The sequence below is a fragment of the Mobula birostris genome, chromosome 9, assembly GCF_030028105.1.
Source record: "Mobula birostris isolate sMobBir1 chromosome 9, sMobBir1.hap1, whole genome shotgun sequence".
NCBI lineage: Eukaryota > Metazoa > Chordata > Chondrichthyes > Myliobatiformes > Myliobatidae > Mobula > Mobula birostris.
Window position 1 is genome coordinate 154,293,789 of NC_092378.1, and position 19,770 is coordinate 154,313,558.

General features: G+C 44.8%; 1 protein-coding gene across 1 annotated transcript in view; it reads right to left on the reverse strand.

Moving 5' to 3' along the window:
• The window catches only part of coro7 (coronin 7), a 177,214-nt gene that overhangs the window by 10,518 nt on the left and 146,926 nt on the right, over positions 1-19,770 (reverse strand). The window contains exons 21-23 of the mRNA XM_072267324.1: positions 17,268-17,409; positions 15,620-15,709; positions 285-401 (exon numbers count right to left, since the gene is read on the reverse strand). Coding sequence (XP_072123425.1) covers positions 285-401; positions 15,620-15,709; positions 17,268-17,409 — 349 coding nt within the window. The remainder of the gene's footprint in view (positions 1-284; positions 402-15,619; positions 15,710-17,267; positions 17,410-19,770) is intronic.

The following is a 19,770-nucleotide window of genomic DNA, read 5'->3' on the forward strand; positions in this document are numbered from 1 at the left end:
GCAGCAGAGGAGGCCGTGGATTGACATGTCGAATTCCAGGAGCACCCGATACAGCGAATGACTCCAACAGACATGCAGGTGACATTCGCTAATCCATACTGGAGAAACATTTCACTCCAAGTACTCCACTCAAAGAGTGTGGAGAGGCTGGGATCCCAGCTCTCTGTGTCTTTGGTCTAGATACATTTCTTGCTCTGAATCTCAGAGGACAAAGACTCCACATCACAATTTTGACTCTATCTCTCCTTTAGTTCATGGATTTCCAACATCTCCTGGCAACTCACCTTGACTCGGGGAACTTTGAAAGACACACTCTCTAAGGAGTTGTGTCCCAGCCGAAAAGCTCGTGCGACCTCCACCTCCCTCATGTTGCATTCAGTCTTCGGGAGAAAGCAGAGTCCCTGGAAAACAACAAATATAGATATACACCAGGGCTCGGTGCAGAATCGAACTCAGCTTCATCATCACTCGCTTACGTTGTGAAATCTGTTGTTATGTGACAGCACTACAGTGCAGAGACATAAAATCTCTGTAAAATACAAAATAAATGAATAGTGTAAAAAGTAGGAAGAATGAGGTATCCTCCCCACCACCGAAGACATCTTAGGATCATAAAAGCTACAGCACAGAAACAGGCCGTTCAGTCTGTGCTGAACCACTTAGCTGCCTAGTCCATTGACTTCCACCCATACCATATCCCTCCCATCCATGTACCAATCCAAATTTCTCTTAAATGTTCAAATCAAACCCACATCCACCACTTCTACCGGCAGCTCATTCCATACTCTCACCACTCTCTGAGTGAATAAATTCCCCCTCTTGTTCCCTTTAAACATTTCACCTTTCACCCTTAACCCATGACCTCTAGTTCTTGATACCTCCATGTGCAACTAGATCCTGGATTTCCTCATTTGAAGATCCCAGTCAGTTCGGATTGGCAACATCTCCTTCATGATCTCCATCAGTGCAGGTGCACCATGGCTGTGTGCTTAGACCCCTGCTCTACTCGCTTTACACTTATAACTGTATGGCTAAGCGCAGCATACAGAAGGAGACTGAAAATCTGTCCGGGTGGTGTCATAACAACCACCTCTCACTCAATGTCAGCAAGACCAAGGAGCTGATTATAGACTTCAGGAGAGGAAAACTCGAGGTCCATGAGCCAGTCCTCATCGGAGCATCGGGGTGGAGAGGGTTAGCAATTTTAAATTCCTGGGTGTAACTATTTTAAAGGACCTGTCCTGGACACAGCACGGAAGCCTTCCTTACGAGGCTGCCGAGATTTGGCATGACATCTAAAACGTTGACAAACTTCTAGAGATTGTAGTGGAAAGTGTATTGTCTAGCTGCATCACAGCCTGCTATAGAAGCACCAAAGCCTTCGGGATACGCCACAAAAGATAGTGGATTCGGCCCAGTACATCATGGGTAAAGCCCCCCCAACCATTGGGCGTATCCACATGAAACGCTGTCGTAGGAAAGCAGCTTCCATCATGAGAGGTCGTGCTCTCTTCTCACTGCTGTCATCAGGTAGAAGGACTTGCACCACCGGGTTCAAGAACAGTTACTAACCCCAACCATAAGGCTCTTGAATAAAAGGGGTTAACTACACTCACTTGCCCATCCATTGAGAAGTTCCCACAGCCAATGATCTTACTTTTCAGGACTCTTTATCTCATGTTCTCATCAGTTATTGCTATTAATTTATATTTGTATTTGCACAGTCTGTTGTCTTCTGCACTCTGGTTGATCTTTTATTGATCCTGTTATAGTCACTATTCTATACATTTGCTGAGTATGCCCACAGGAAAAGAAATCTTAGGGTTGTATATGGTGACATATATATACATAAATAATAAAATTACTTTGAACTTTGAGCTTTGTCTCACCCACTCTCAATAGAAAAGGCTACTTGCATTTACCCTATCTATACCCCTCATAATTTTGTATACATCTATTAGATCTCCTCTCACTCGCCTGCACTCCAGTGAATAAAGTCCGAACCTATTCGACCTTTCCCTATAACTCAGGTCCTCAAGTACTGGCAGCATCCTCGTAAATTTTCTCTGTAGTCTTTCCGCAGTACCCTCTGAACTGCTGTTCTGCAGAGGTATGTTTTGGGACCACTTCTTTTTATGCTGTATGTCAATGATTTGGATGATGGAATAGATGGTTTTGTTGCCAAGTTTGCAGATGATATGAAGATTGATGGAGGGGCAGGTAGTGTTGAGGAAACAGGTAGACTTCATTAGAACTTGAACAGATCAGGAGAATGGGCAAGAAAGTAGCAAATGAGTTATAATATTGGAAAATGCATGGTCATGCACTTTGGTAGTAGAAATAAATGTGCAAACTGTTTTCTAAATGGGGAGAAATTCCAAAAATCTGAGATGCAGAGGGTCTTGTGAGTTCTAGAGCAGGGTTCCCTGAAGGTTAACTTGCAGGCTGAGTCGGTGGTGAGGAAGGCAAATGCAATCTTAGCATTCGTTTCAAGAGGTCTAGAATACAACAGCAGGGATGTGATGCTGAGGCTTTATAAGGCAATGGTAAGGCCTCACCTTGAGTATTGTGAACAGTTTTGTGCTCCTCATCTAGGAAAAGATGTGCTGGCATTGGAAAGGGTCCAGAGGAGGTTCACAAGGATGATTCCAGGAATGAAAGGGTTATCATATGAGGAACATTTGATGGCTCTAGGTCTGTACTCGCTGGAATTTAGAAGGATGGGGGAGGGATCTCCTTGAAACCTTTTGAATGTTGAAAGGTCTAGACAGAGTAGATGTGGAAAGGATGTTTCCCATGGTGGGGAAGTCTAGGACAAAAGGGCACAGCCTCAGGATAGAGGGGCATCCATTTAAAACAGAGGTGCAGAGATATTTCTTTAGCCAGAGGGTGGTGAATTTGTGGAATTTGTTTTCACAGGCAATTGTGGAGGCCAGGTCATTGGGTGTATTAAGGCAGAGATTGATAGGTTCTTGATTGCACATGGCATCAAAGATTACACATAGAAGGCTGGGGAGTGGGGCTGAGGAGGGGAATAAAGGATCAGCCACGACTGAATGGCAGAGCAGACTCGATGGACCAAATGGTTAATTCTGCTCCTATGTCTTATGGTCTTGTGGTCTTTCAATCTTATTAATATCTTTCCTGTAGGTAGGTGACCGGAATTGCACACAATACTCCAAATTAGGCTTCACCAATACCTTATAATCTTCAAGAGGCAGAACCTCAAGAAACCAGCATCCATCATTAAGGACCCTCACTATCCAGGACATGCCCTGTTCACATTAATACCATCAGACATGTGGTGCAGGAGCCTGAAGACTCACACTCAATGATGCAAGAAGAACTTCTTCCCCTCCACCATCAGATTTCTGAACATTCCAGAGCAATGCAGTGTAACATCGACAAAAATATTGAATGCTGCCCTTTAAGTAGGACAACCTTTTATTTGTGCTCGTTCTTCACTGTGTAACCTTGCTCCTAATAAACTACCCTGAAGAGAATCAGATAAACCCATGTTAATGTCTACATAAGACAGAGTGGTGAGTGCGTGGAATGAGCTGCCGGCAACAGTGGTAGAGGTGGAAACAATAGGATCTTTTAAGAGACTCCTGGATAGATACATGGAGCTTAGAAAAATAGAGGGCTATGGGTAACCCTAGGTAGTTCTAAGGTAAAGACGTGTTTGGCACAGCTTTGCGGGCCGAAGGGCCTGTGTTGTGCTGTAGGTTTTCTGTGTTTCTATAACTCCAATAATTAGAATCAGGACAAAGTCAACCCGTCTGCCCTCCGACTGCTCCTATTCTGTAGTGGCTTCACTGCACAGCCCCCGTGTACAGGTACTGGACTGTGACTGACTACTGTCCGCATGAATTGAGACCATGAGGAACACCCTCAGAAACTCTCATCTTCAGACATCAACCTTTATTAGTACACACAAAATGCTGGAGGAACTCAGCAGGTCAGGCAGCATCCACGGAGAGGAAGCAACAGTACATGTTTTGGGCCGAGACCCCTCATTCGGACCCCAGCCCAAAACATCAACTGCTTGTTCCCTCCACCTGCGCAGTGTGTGTGTTCCTCTGAATTCCCTGCGACTGCAGAATCTCCTGTGCTTACCAATCTTAATTTTACGAAACATAAGGACAAATATCCAAGAATCAGAGAAATAGAGGACATCAAGTCCTGACCTCCAGCTTCCATTCAACCCATTGACACTCCTGTCTGACCTCCTGGTTCTACTTGTGAGGATACATTGCTCTGATCATCCTCCACGCAGAGCATGGAGCAGCCATACTCCTGGTTCCTCAGTACTGGTAACCAGAGCACCGATCGTGAGTTGGGAGAGCTCCGAGACAGGAGGCAGCACCCAGGTCCGGGAGCGAAGTTTAAAAGGGGAAAGCTTTGTGGGAACTCGGCTATAACCGGCGCACCGATCGTGAGTTGGAGAGCAGGGAAGGTTCAGGTATAAAAGGGAGCAGTCATCGACGGAGTGGTCTGAGGCAGAGTGATAGGGCTTTGGCTCATTCAGGCTTCAGCAAGGTAGGTGATTAGGTGGACTTTGTTTTTTAACCCTTGCATTTTTTCCCATAGGAATAGAGAGCATGTCTGTAGGCTTAGTACTTTGCTCTGGGTGTCAGATGTGGGAATGCTGGGATTCTTCCAGTCTCCCAGATGGCCACATCTGCGCCAGGTGCACCAAGACGCAGCTCCTGAGAGACCGTGTTAGGGATCTGGAGCTGCGGCTTGATGACCTACAGCTTATTAGGGAAAGTGAGCTGGAGATGGATAGGAGCTACAAGGAGTTAGTCACCCTGAGACTGCTGGAGTTAGATAAGTGGGTGACTGTCAGGGAAGGGAAGGGAAGGGAAGAGCTCTGATAATAGAGAGCTCCCCTGTGGCCTCCCCCTCAGTAATTGTTATTTTGTTTTGGATGCTGTTGAGGGGGGGTGATCTGACAGAGGACAACCACAGCAATCGAGTCTCTGGCAATGAGCCTGGTTCCATGGTGCAGAAGAGAGAGAAGCTGAGGAAGAATGCGGTAGTCAGAGGGGATTCCATAGTGAGGGGAACAGATGGGAGGTTCTGTCAGCCTGATAGAGATTCCCATATGGTGTGTTGCCTCCCAGGTGCCAGGGTATGGGATGTCTCAGATTGGCTGCAGAGAATTCTGAAGGGAGAGGGTGAACAGCCAGAAGTCTTGGTACACGTTGGTACCAATGACATAGGTAGGAAAAAGGAGGAGATCCTAAACAGAGAATTCAAGGGGTTGGGTAGGAAGCCAAAAAGCAGGACCTCCAGGGTAGTAATCTCAGGATTGCTGCCTGTGCCACGTGCTAACAATCGCAAGAATAGCATGATCATATTAATGCGTGGCTGAGAGACTGGTGTAGGGGGCAGGGCTTCGCATTCCTGGACACTGGGGCCTCTTCTGGGGGAGGTATGACCCGTACAAAAAGGATGGGTTACACCTGAACCCAAAGGGATCCAATATCCTAGCAGGCAGGTTTAATAGAGCTGTTCGGGAGGGTTTAAACTAATTTGGCAGGGAGATGGGAACTGGAGTGATGGGGCTGAGGAAGGAGAAAACAGAAATAAATCAAAGATAGCATGTAACAGCGATGATAGAAAGGACAGACAGGAGATGAGGCATAATCACAGCCAGTGGGATGATTTACACAGGGCAATAGAGGTATGGTGCAGTTAAAACAGAAAGCAACAAATACTGGACTGAAAGTGTTAAATTTGAATGCACACAGCATAAGAAATAAAATGGACAATCTTGAAATTCAGCTACTAATTGGCAAGTATGACATTGTGGCCATCTCTGAAACTTGGCTAAAGAATGGCTGCCATTGGGAGCTGAACATCCAAGGGTATACGGTGCATCAGAAAGATAGGTTAGTAGGCAGAGGGGCTGGTGTGGCTCTGTGTAAAGAAATAATATTAAATCATTAGAAAGGAATGACATAGGATTGGAAGGTGTAGAGTCTCTATGGGTTGAGTTAAGAAATGGCAAGGGTAAAAGGACCCTAATGGCAGTTGTATACAGGCCTCCAAACAGCAGCTGGATGTGGATTACAAATTACAGCCAGAGATAGAAAAGGCATGTCAGAAGGGCAATGTCATGATAATCGTTGGGGATTTTAACATGAAAGTGGATTGGGAAAACCAAGCCAGTACTGGACCTCAAGAGAGACAATTTGTAGAATGTCTAAGGGATGGCTTTTTAGAACAGCTTGTAGTTGAGTCCATTAGGGGATCGGCTGTGCTGGATTGGGTGTTGTGCATTGATCCGGGGGATGATAAGAGAGCTTAAGGTTAAGGAACGCTTAGGGAACAGTAATCACAAGATGATAGAGTTCACATTGAAATTTGAGAAGGAGAAACTAAATTCCATTGTGTCAGTATTTCAGTGGAATAAAGGAAATTACAATGGCATGAGAAGGAAACTGGCGAAGGTTGACTGGAAGGAGAGCAGAGCAGAAATGGCTGAAGTTTCTGCGAAAAATGAGGGAAGTGCGGGTACAGATATTCCAAATAAGAAGAAATTTTCAAATGGAAAAAGGACACTACCGTGGCTGACAAGTGAAATCAGAGCCAAAGTAAAAGCAAAAGAGAGGGCATACAATGAAGCCAAAGCTAGTGGCAAGATAGAGGATTGGGAAACTTTTAAAAGCTTGCAGAACGAAACTCAGAAGGTCATTAGGAAGGAAAAGATGGATTTTAAAAGGAAGCTGGTGACTAATATCAAAGGAGATACTAAAAGCTTTTTTAAGTATATAAAGGGTAAAAGCGATTTGGAGTCTAAAAGTCAGAAAGGCGGCCGGTGAAGATAAGATTTCCACTGAAATTCTGAAATCACTTGGACCGAAGGGAAAAACGAACCTTTTAGTGATATTAAACAACAGTTATATGACAGAAAATCTTCCGGAGGACTTCTTCAAATCGGTATTTATCGCCTTACCAAGGATGATACAATGTAACGAACACAGGACGATAAGCATAATGTCTCACTGCGTCAAGTTACTGTTGAAAATAGTGTTCGGCAGAATGAAAGGTACAATCAGTGATGAAATTGGAGAAACACAGCTTGGTTTTCATAAAGGCCCAGGAACAAGGAAAGGAATATTTGCATTGAGAAACATCATGGAGAGATGCATTGAGGCACAAAAGACCATCTACTTATGCTTTATGGACTATTAAAAGGCTTTTGATAAAATCAGACACGAGAAAGTAATAGAGGTGCTGAACAAGTACGATCTGGGATGGGAGAATGTGCAAATAATAAGGAACGCAAACAACAGGAATTCTGCAGATGCTGGAAATTCAAGCAACACACATCAAAGTTGCTGGTGAATGCAGCAGGCCAGGCAGCATCTCTAGGAAGAGGTACAGTCGACGTTTCAGGCCGAGTCCCTTCGTCAGGATGAAATAATAAGGAACTTGTATTGGAAACAGAAAGCGGCAGTCAGGGTAGAAAATGAGCTAGCACCATGGGCATGTATTAAACGAGGCATAAGGCAAGGCTGTGTTGGCTCGCTGGATTTGTGCAACCTCTACGGAGAATGAATTTTTTGGGAATGCTACCATCAGGAGACAGGTATTCCAATCAGAGGCTGGAAGGTGGATAACATCAGGTAAGCGGACGACACCGTGTTGTTAGCTGACAGCAAATGCAAACTGTAAACTATGCTGAATAAAGTGAATGAGAAAAGCCTTGAATACAGACCAAAAATCAGCCCTAAGAAAACAAAATCAATGGTGGTAAGCAAAACAAACACTCAACACTCATTCATGATGGTATCGTTACAAGTGAATCGACAAGACATTGAACAGGTGTGAAAGTTTGAATATCTTGGCAGTTGTCTGACAGATGACGGGAGATGCGAAGTTGAGGTCAGAAGGAGAATAGGTATGGCTAAGACCCAGTTCTTGAAGCTGAAAGATCTACTATGCAATCGGAAGGTAGACATCCAAAGTAGAATCCACTTCCTTGAGTGTTACGTATGGTCAGTGCTGAGGTATGGATCAGAAACATGGACCCTGAAGAAGGATGACATGAAACGAATTAATGCTTTTGAAATGTGGTACTATCGACGAATGGGTAGAGAAAGTTTCAAATAAGAGGGTTTTGTCCGAAGTTGACAGACCATGGATACTGCTGGAGAAGATTATGAAGTAAAAAATTGCTAATTGTGGACACATTACATGGAGAGATAACATCTTGTCGGACTTGCTATATGGAAAGGTGGAGGGAAAGAAAGAAAGAGGAAGGCAAAGAACAACGTGGTTGGATAACATCAAAGATTGGATCAAGCTGGACAAGACTAGGGATGTTGTGGACAAGTGTCAGGACAGAGCGGCAGCATGGAGGGAAAGCATCGCCAACTGGAAATTCCAGATGCGAGCAAGCGATAACGAAAGGGTAAAAGAGGGTTGAGGGCAGATATAGAACACAGAAACAAAGAAAACCTACAGCACAATACAGGCCCTTTGGCCCACAAAGCTGTGCTGAACATGTCCTTACCATAGAAAGTACCTTGGGTTACCCATAGCCCTCTATTTTTCCGAGCTCCACGTACCTGTTCAGGAGTCTCTTAAAAGACCCTATCATATCTGCCTCCACTACTGTCGCCGGCAGCCCATTCCACACACTCACCACTCTCTGTGTAAAAAACTTAACCCTGACATCTCCTATGCACCTACTTCCAAGCACCTTAAAACTGTGCCCTCTCAGGTTAGCCATTCCAGCCCTGGGAAAAAGCCTCTGACTATCCACACGATCAATGTCTCTCATCATCTTATACACCTCTATCAGGCCACCTCTCATCCTCCATTGCTCCAAGGAAAAAAGGCTGAGTTCACTCAACCTATTCTCATAAGGCATACTCCCCAATCCAGGCAACATCCTTGTAAATCTCCTCTGCACCCTTTCCATAGTTTCCACATCCTTCTTATAGTGAGGCGACCAGAATTGAGCACAGTACTCCAAGTGCGGTCTGACCAAGGTCCTATATAGCTGCAACATTATCCTTCAGCTCCTAAACTCAATCCCACAATTGATGAAGGCCAATGCACCGTATGCTTTCTTAACCAGAGTCAACGTGCGCAGCAGCTTTAAGTGTCCTATGGACTTGGACCCCAAGATCCCTCTGATCCTCCACACTGCCAAGAGTCTTACCATTAATACTATATTCTGCCATCATATTTGACCTACCAAAATGAACCGCCTCACACTTATCTGGGTTGAACTCCATCTGCCACTTCTCAGCCCAGCTTTGCATCCTATCAATGTCCCACTGTAACCTCTGACAGCCCTCCACACTATCCACAACACCCCCAACCTTTGTGTCATCAGCAAATTTACTAACCCATCCCTCCACTTCCTCATTAGGGTCATTTATAAAAGTCATGAAGAGAAGGGGTCCCAGAACAGATCTCTGAGGCACACCACTGGACACTGACCTCTGTGCAGGAATATGACCCATTTACAACCGCACTTTATCTTCCGTGGACAAACCAATTCTGAATCCACAAAGCAATATCCCCTTGGATCCCGTGCCTCCTTACTTTCTCAATATGCCTTGCATGGGGTACCTTATCAAATGCCTTGCTGAAATCCATATACACTACATCTACTACTCTACCTTCATCAATGTGTTTAGTCCTATCTTCAAAAAATTCAACCAGACTCGTAAGGTACGACCTGCCTTTGACAAAGCCATGCTGACTATTCCTAATCATATTATGCCTCTCCAAATATTCATTAATCCTGCCTCTCAGGATCTTCTCCATCAATTTACTAACCACTGAAGTAAGACTCACTGGTCTATAACTTCCTGGGCTGTCTCTACTCCCCTTCTTGATAATGGAACAACATCTGCAACCCTCCAATCCTCCGGAACCTCTCCCATCCCCATTGATGATGCAAGGATCATCGCCAGAGGCTCAGCAATCTCCTCCCTTGCCTCCCACAGTAGCCTGGCATACGTCTTGTCCAGTCCTGGTGACTTATCCAATTTGATGCTTTCCAAAAGCTCCAGCACATCTTCTTTCTTAATACCTACATGCTCAAGCTTTTCAGTCCGCTGTAAATCATCCCTACAATTACCAAGATCCTTTTCGGTAGTGAATACTGAAGCAAAGTACTCATTAAGTACCCCTGCTATCTCCTCCGGTTCCATACACACTTTTCCACCGTCACACTTAATTGGTCCTATTCTCTCACGTCTTATCCTCTTGCTCTTCACATACTTGTAGAATGCCTTGAGGTTTTCCTTAATCCTACATACCTCGTGGGTATCTTGTGACTGTCTTATGACCATGATGTAATCCAGTATCTTGTGAGCCTGATGTAATGGTCTTGTGATGGTGAGGTGATGTGATTTTCCCGCCAGTGTGAGGTCACGTGATGACATGTTCCCAACAGATATATAAAGGGAAACCCCTGTTGTGACGCAGTTAGTTTTCGTTAGTTCGTCAGTTGCTCCGTTATGCTGTGTATTCGTTTCATGACGCAGTTTCATTTTAAAGTGGAGCTTTACTTTCTATTGTAAGCTTACTATTGGAGAGTGAAGACCTTACTAAAGTACGGGAACCTGAAGGATTGAGTAAAGTTGGTGTCGTTCGGCGGTTTCATAAAGGATCGACCTGATTGAATCTCCGTTCATAAATAGTGACCTGCATCTGAGATAACCCCTGTAGGATCAGGAAGGTTTTTGCAGTGTTCATTCACCAGGAAAAGGTCAGTTCCTTTAAGCGGTTTTACTTCCTTCGTCATGAATCCTTTGGATGGAATCAGCAGTAATGTCACGTCTTCGAAGAAATCCGTTTCCAGAGAAGTCTCTCCTTCTTGACTGTGTAAATCATTTGGACTTTCGAATTTACCACTTTAAGACTGTGTTTGAACTTACCACTTTAAGAACTGTTCCAGAGTTGCCGTATAGCAGTTAACTTCCAGTGAAGTTAGTCGTTTGAATACTTTTCGCTATTGTTGAGCAGAGTTTAATAAATGTTTATGTTGGTTCATAAAACCTGACTCAATTATATATTCATTGTTGCTGGTCATGTGACAATACTGTCCACCAAAGCCTTCTCATGGCCCCTTCTGGCTCTCCTGATTTCATTCTTAAGCTCCTTCCTGATAGCCTTATAATCTTCTAGATCTCTATCATTACCTAGTTTTTTGAACCTCTCGTAAGGTTTCTTCTTCTTGACTAGATTTACAACATCCTTTGTACACCACGGTTCCTGTACCCTACCATCCTTTCCCTGTCTCATTGGAATGTACCCATGCAGAACTCCACACAAATATCCCCTGAACATTTGCCACATTTCTTCCCTACGTTTCCCTGAGAACATCTGTTCCCAATTTATGCTTCCAAGTTCCTGCCTGATAGCCTCATATTTCCCCTTACTCCAATTGAACGCTTTCCTAACTTGTCTGTTCCTATCCCTCTCCAATGCTATGGTAAAGGAGGTAGAATTGTGATCACTAGATCACATCAATAGGACCAATAGAAAATGACACTGGAGATATTGTAATGAGAGACACAGAGATAGCAGAAGAACTGAATGTGTATTTTGCGTCAGTCTTCACAGTGGAAGACATCCGCAGTATACCGGACATTCAAGAGTGTCAAGGAAGTGAAGTATGCGCAATGAAAATTACAACTGAGAAGGTGCTCAGGAAGCTTAATGGTCTGAGGGTGGATAAATCTCCTGGACCTGATGGAACGCACTCTTGGGTTCTGAAGGGAGTAGCTGGAGAGATTGTGGGGTCATTAACGATGATCTTTCAAGAATCGGTAGATTCTGGCATTATACCGGATGACTGGAAAATTGCAAATGTTACTCCACTGTTTAAGAAGAGTAGGAGGCATCAGAAAGGGAACTATTGACCTGTTAGCCTGACATCAGTGGTTGGGAAGTTGTTGGAATCAATTTTTAGGGATGAGATTACGGAGTACCTGGAGGCACATGACAAGATAGGCTAAAGTCAGCATGGTTTCCTGAAAGGAAAATCCTGCCTGACTAAGCTACTGCAATTTTTTGAGGAAATTTCAAACAGGGTAGATAAAGGAGATGCAGTGGACATGGAGTACTTGGAATTTCAGAAGGCCTTTGACAAGGTGCTGCACATGAGGCTGCTTAGCAAGATAAGAGCCCATGGAATTACAGGGGAGTTACTAGCCTGGGTAGAGCACTGGTTGATCGGCAGAAAGCAGAGAGTGAGAATAAAGGGATCCTATTCTGGCTGGCTGCCGGTTAGCAGTGGAGTTCCACAGGGGTCAGTGTTGGGACCACTGCTTTTTACAATGTAGGTCAATGATTTGGACTATGGGATTAATGGATATGTGGCTAAATTTGCTGATGATACAAAGATAGGTGGAGGAGCGGGTAGTGTTGAGGAAACAGAGAGCCTGCAGAGAGACTTAGATAGTTTAGGGGAATGGGCAAAGAAGTAGCAAGTGAAATACAATGTTGGAAAGTGTATGGTCATGCACGTTAGTGGAAGAAATAAACTGGCAGACTATTATTTAGATGGAGAGAGAATTCAAAACACAGAGATGCAGAGGGACTTGGAGTCTTTGTGCAGGATACCCTAAAGGTTAACCTGCAGGTTGAGTCGATGGTGAAGAAAGCGAATGCAATATTGGCATTCATTTCTAGAGGTATAGAATACAAGAGCAGGGATGTGATGTCGAGGCTCTATAAGGCACTCATGAGACCACATTTGGAGTATTGTGTGCAGTTTTGGGCTCCTTATTTTAGAAAGGATATACTGACATTGGAGAGGGTTCAGAGAAGATTCACAAGAATGATTCCAGGAATGAAAGGGTTACTGTATGAGGAACGTCTGACAGCTCTTGGGCTATATTCCCTGGAGTACAGGAGAATCAGGGGGGATCTCATAGAAACATTCCGAATCTTAAAGGGCCTGAACAGATTAGATATGGCAGTTATTTCCCATGGTAGGGGAGTCTAAGACAAGAGGGCACGTTTCAAAATTGAAGGACGTCCATTTAGAACCGAGATGCAGAGAAATTACTTTAGTCAGAGGGTGGTAAATCTGTGAAATTTGTTGCCACGAGTGGCTATGGAGGCCAAGTCATTGGGTGCATTTAAGGCAGAGATAGATAGGTTCTTGATTAGCCAGGGCATCAAAGAGTATGGGGAGAAGGCAGGGGAGTTGGGATGACTGGAAGAATTGGATCAGCCCATGATTGAATGGTGGACCAGACTCGATGGGCTGAATGGCCTACTTCTGCTCCTATGTCTTATGGTCTTATGGATCCAGAGTGAGCCTATGAGAAAGATTTAACAGACCGCACTTTGAGAAATATGATTATCTGGCTCTCCTCCTCCTACCTTCATATAAGCAGAAGCTAAAGAACAAGGCTCCAAAAGTAAGGACAACAAAGAGGTGGTCGCAGGAGGCATAAGTATTGCTACAGGATGGGTTTAAGTCAGTGGACTGGGCGATGTTCAAGGACTCATCAGTGGATCTGAATGAACATGTCACAGACTCCATAAAGTCAGTCGTGGTTGAGTGTGTACCCACAAAATCATTTAGAGTATTCTCAAACCTAAAGTCCTGGATGAACCAAGAGATCCGCAATCTGTTGAGGGCCAGATCAGTGGCGTTCTGGTCTGGCGACTAAGTGAATTACAAAACGTCCAGGTACGGTCTCTGGAAAGTCATCTCACATGCGAAGTTGCAATTCTGGACCAAGCTGAAGAATACTCGATAGCAATGCCAGGGCTTGAATGTTATCACCCCTTACAAAGTAAAACCAAGTGATATAGGTGACAACAAGGTTTAGCTCCCTGATGAGCTCAATGCCCTTTGACTATCAAAACATGGAGACACCTTCACGAATTTCCACAACCCCCAACAACCCTGTGATTTCAGTTCCTGAGACCGACATGACAGCACCTTTCAGGAGGGTGCATCTGGTCCAGACAGTGTACCCGGCTGAGTACTGAAGGTCTGTGCTGATCAACTGGCTGGCATCTTTAACCTCTTGCTTTGGCAGTCTGAGCTACCCACCTGCTTCAACCAGGCTTTAATTATACTGGTGCTGAAGAAGAATATGCTAACCTGACTCAATGACTATCATCTAGTGACACTTAATGAAGTGCTGGTGATGAAACATGTCAACTCCTGCCTGAGAAGCGACTTGGATCCACTTCAATTTGCCTACTGTCACATCAGGTCAACAGCAGATGCCATTTCATTGGGTCTTCACTTCACCCTGGAACATTTGGACAATAAGATGCATACATTATGATGCTCTTCATGAACTACAGCCCTGCATTCAATACCATCATCCCCTCAAAACTAATCAATAAGCTCCAAGACCCAGGCCTCAATACCTCCTTGTGCAATTGGTTCTTTGGTTTCCTCACTTGCAGACCCCAGTCATTTCAGATTGGCAACAACATCTCTTCCACAATTTCCCTCAGCACAGGTGCACCCCAAGGCTGTGTGCTCAGCCCCCTGCTCTACTCACTTTACACTTACGACTGTGTGGCTGAGCACAGCTCCAATACCATATTTAAATTTGCTGATGAAACCACTGTCGATGGCCGAATCAAAGGTGGTGACAAATCAGCATATAGGTGGGAGATTAAAAATCTGGCCAAGTGATGCCAGAATTATAACCTCTCACTCAATGTCAGCAAAACCAAAGAGCATATTATTGACTACAGGTGGAAACCAGGGGTCCATGGGCCAGTCCTCATCAGGGGATCAGAGGTAGAGAGGGTCAGCAACTTTAAATTCCTCAGTGTTAGTATGTCAGAGGATCTGTTCTGGGTCCAGCATGTAACTGCCATCACAAAGAAGGCACAGCAGCATCTCTACTTTCTTAGAAGATTGCAAAGATTCGGCACGTCATCTAAAACTCTGACAGACATCTACAGAGGTGCAGTGGAGAGTACACTGACTGGTTGAATCACAGCCTGGTGTAGAAACACCAATCCCCTTGAACAGAAAATCCTACAAAAAGTAATGGACATTGTCCAGACCATCACAGGTAAAATCTTCCCCATCATTGAGCACATTTACAAGGAACACTGTTGCAGGAAAGCAGCATCCATCATCAAGGACCCCACCATCCAGGCCATGCTCTCTTCTTGCTGCTGCCAACAGGAAGAAGGTACAGGAGCCTCAGGACTCACACCACCAGGTTCAGGAACAGTTATTACCCCTCAACCATCAGACTCTTGAGCGGGAGGGGTTAACTTCACCCAACTTCACTCGCCCCATCACTGAACTGTTCCCACAACCTACGGACTCACTTTCAAGGATGCTTCATCTCATGTTCCCAATACTTATTGCTTGTTTATTTATTATTATTATTTTGTTTGTTTTTTTCTTTCTGTATTTGCATGGCTTGTTGTCTCTTGCACATTGGTTATCTTTCTGTCTTGTTACGTGTGGTTTTTCATTGATTCTATTGTGTTTCTTTGTATTTACTGTGAATGTCCACAAGAAAATGTATCTCAGGGTTGTATATGGTGACATATATATAAAATAACAAATTTACTTTGAATTTTAGTCAGCTGTCGGTAGTGCGCATCAGAGGCAGGTCAGTAATATTTCACTCACCTTGTGTGGGTTGGCAGAATTGAAGCTGCTGCATTGCAGGAAGTAGGGATCTTCAGACTGAAGGTGGAAGATGTGGACCCTGGTATCACCCTGTGGCAATGTAGCAGCATTAGTGTTGAAGGAACATCACCAGTAAACCCACAAACCAGAGTTACCCATCGATGCCTACAGTCTGGTATCCAGCACGCAGTGGCGTGGTGCCCAGCAGGAGAAGAGGGGACCGGAGTGGGAAGGGAAGCGGCAGAGGGAGAGGGGTCAGAGAAGTGGTGGTGGGGCAGAAGCAGGGACGGGGAGGAGGAATGAAAGCATGACAATCAGTTGCCAAGACAAGGTGGGATGTACAGGATGGTTACTGTACAGGGACGTGAGGTAGTGTGGTGCTTAGTGTAGTGCTTTACAGTGCTAACTTAATTCCGGCCGCTGTCTTTAAGGAGTTTGTACGTTTTCTCTGTGACCATGTGGGTTTCTTTCGGGTGCTCTGGTTTCCTCCCACATTCCAAAGGAAAGGGTTAAGTCTAGTGAGTTGTGTGCATGCTGAGTGGCAACATTTGCAGGCTGCCCAAGCACGACCTCGGACACAAACAACACTTTTCACTGTATGTTTCAATCTTTTGAAGTACATAGAGTCATAAAACACGACAGCATAGAAGCAGGCCCTTTGGTCCATCTAGTCCATGCTGAACCATTAATCTGCCTTGTGCCATCGATCTACACCTGGACCATAGCTCTCAATACCTCCTTAAAGAAGGAGGCCGCTTGTCCATTCAGTTTGCACTGGTTCTCTGTAAAATAGCCCCATTCGTCGGCTTTTGATTTCTCATTCTCATTCACAAGCTGTAAGGAGAGGCTGGACAAACCCATGGTAGAGATATCAAATATGAAAGAACACGCATTTACGGTGAGCGGGGAAGTTGAAAGGAGATGTGTGGAGCAAGTGAGGTTGGAATGGTATGCCAGGGAAGCAGATATACTGTAACAGAGGCATTAAGGCAGGAATGTGAATATGCAGGGAATGGAAAGATACGAATCGTGTGAAGGCAGGTTTATTTATCACACATACATCGAAACATACAGTGAAATGTGTCGTTTGTGTTTACAACCAACACAGCCAAGGATATGCTGGTGCAACTCACAAGCGTCACCACACAATCTGCCGCCAACACAGCATCTCCACAGTGTTCAGCAGAACAACACAAGCAACAATAATACAACAAAACAAGACAAGAGCAAAACAAACCCTCTTCCACCCTCCCACCCACTCACACGCAGATAGGTAGACCCCCAACCCCAGGGCAGACCACCTTTGGGCCTTCAGTTCAGATGTCAGGCCCTGGCTCACAGACTTGACCTTGGGACTTGCCAAGCTCTGGACATCAACCTTTCGGCTTTGCCCTCTGGATTCCGGAATTAACTTGGCTTCGTGGGCTGAAGGGCATGTTTCTGTACTGTCTGTTCTATGTTCTACAGCCTGAAAACTAATACTCTTCCCCTCCGTTAACCTCAGCTGAATCTGCTTTCCCAGTGACCCTGACCCCAACCCCTTGCTGAACAGAAATGTGTTTCCTCACATCACTTTTGGAAACACTGGTTCCCATGTTCCCAAAACTGTGGTCACAGCAACAACCACACCCCCACTCCCAGAACTGACCTTGCCAGTGAGATAGAGAATACTGGTGTCTTCGTCGTAGAAGGGAATGAGTGTGGAAGGGGCTGCGTTGATGTCAGCTGTTTCTATTGGTCCAGATGACAATGAATCCACGTTGTAGAGGTAAATCTGTCGTTCACCACGGCTGCAACACAGAGTACGAAGCATCAGGCCGAATCCTCAATAACCCATCCCTCATCAGGTCTATGCACAGGAAAGTATGAAGCTGCAGGGAGTAGTTGTCTCTGCCCAATACTTCACAGCTACATCCCTCTCCACCATTGGCAGTATCCACAGGAGGCAACACCCACCACCAAAGATCCCCACCATCCGGGCAACGCCAGCTTCTCACAGTTACCACTGAGCAGGAGGTACAGAAGCCTGAAGACCTACCACCAGGCTTAGGAACAGTTACTTCCCTTCAACCATTTGGTTCTTGAACCAAAGGACAACTATAGTTTAACAACACTATGACCACTCCAATCACTTTGCATGAAAATGGACTTCGTTTTTATACTAGTTATGTGCTTTCTTGTACAAATTGTGTATAATCTTAGGTAATTTATGTTTTTCTTGTGAATACTGCTTCTCTGATGATCTCTGCCTGCGATGTTGCTGAAAATAAGTTTTTCATTGCACCTGAGCACACGTGGACTTGTGCAGATGACAATAAACTGGACTCAGACTATATCTGTGGATTCAGTTCCCACAGCTTAGTATATGTTTTGTTCACTTATCATGATCTGGTTGGTCCTGATGCAGCCAGCATTTACTGCCTATCCCCAGTGGCCAGAGTGGCTTGCTGCACTCTGACAGACAGCCACATTGGTGAGTGTGGAGTCACACAGAAGACAGACTGGGTAAGTTCACTACTCGTTACCAAACTGCTACCTGTGGGATCTACCTCTCCTACAACAATAACCGACTACCGTTGAAAATGTGCTTGGGAGCGCTTTGGACATCCTGAAGGTGTTAGAAGATTCGGAATCAGAATCAGGTTTATTATCACTGACATACAGCGTGTCATGAACTTTTGTTTTGCAACAGTAGACAGTACAATGTTTTTAATGACTATGTTATAATAGGAAATAGAAAAAAATAAGATGTGCAAAAAGGAGAGAAACAGTGTTCATGGGTTCACTGTCCGTTCAGAAATCAGGTGGTGGAGAGGAAGAAGCTGTTCATGAAATGCTCAGTGTGTGTCTTCACACTCCCGTACCTCCTCCTCAATGGTGGCAATGGGAAGTGGGCATGGCCTGGGACCTGGGGGAGTGGTCCTTAATGATTCCACAACCTATAGGCTCACTTTCAAGGACCCGACAACTCTTGTTCTCAGTATTATTCATTTATTTATTCACTTTTTTTGTATTTGCATAGCTTATCTTCTTTTGCACATTAGTTGTTTGCCAGTCTTCGTCTGTAGTTATTCATTGATTCTATTGTATTTCTTTGTTCTATTGTGAGAAGTCTGCAAGAAAACGAATCTCAGGGTGACATATACGTACTTCGATAATAAATTTACTTTGAACGTGATCTTTGATGATGCATGCCATCTTCTTGAAGCATCGCCTTCTGAAGATGTCCTTGACGCTGATTAGGCTAGTGCCCATGATGGAGCTGGCCGAGTTTACAACCTTTTCTACCATTTTCTGATCCTATGCACTGCAGCCTCCACACTAGACGGTGACGCAACCAGTCAGAATGCTCTCCACAGTACAACTGTAGAAATTTGTGAGAGTCTTTGGTGATTTACCAAATCTTCTCAAACTCCTATTAAAGGCACTGATCGATTTTTGGGCTTCAGAGATGTTGACCCTTTCTACAAACTACAGATATGCAATGCACAAACAAGAGAAAATTTGCAGGTGCTGGAAATCCAAGCAACACACACAAAATGCTGAAGGACCTCAGCAGGCCAGGCAGCATCTATGGAAAAAAATTATAGTTGATGTTTTGGGCCAAAACCCTTTTGCAGGACGGAAGGAAAAAAAACTGAAGAGTAGATTTGGAAGGTGGGGGAACGGGAGAGAGAAACGCCAGGCGACAGGTGAAACTTTGAGGGGGGGGGGATGAAGCAAAGATCTAGGAAGTTGATTGGTGAAAGAGACAGAAGGCCATGGAAGAAAGAAAAAAGAGGCGGGGAGAAGGAGCACCAGAGGGAGGTGATGGGCGGGCTAGGAGATGACGTGAGAGAGGGATAAGGGGATGGGAAATGGTGAAGGGGTGGCGGGGGGGTAGAGGCATTACTGGAAGTTTGAGAAATCGATGTTTACGCCATCAGGTTGGAGGCTACCCAAACAGAATATAAGGTGTTGTTACTAAGTGTGGCCTTGTCCGGACAGTGGAGGAGGCCATGGATGGACATATCGGAATGGGAATGGGAAGTGGAATTAAAATGGGCGGCCACTGGGAGATCCTGCTTGACCTCACACGCTCTTGATCTTTTCAAAGATTTCAGGTTCCCTGGCCCCCGTCACCTTATTTTCACTGTGGATGTCCAGTCCCT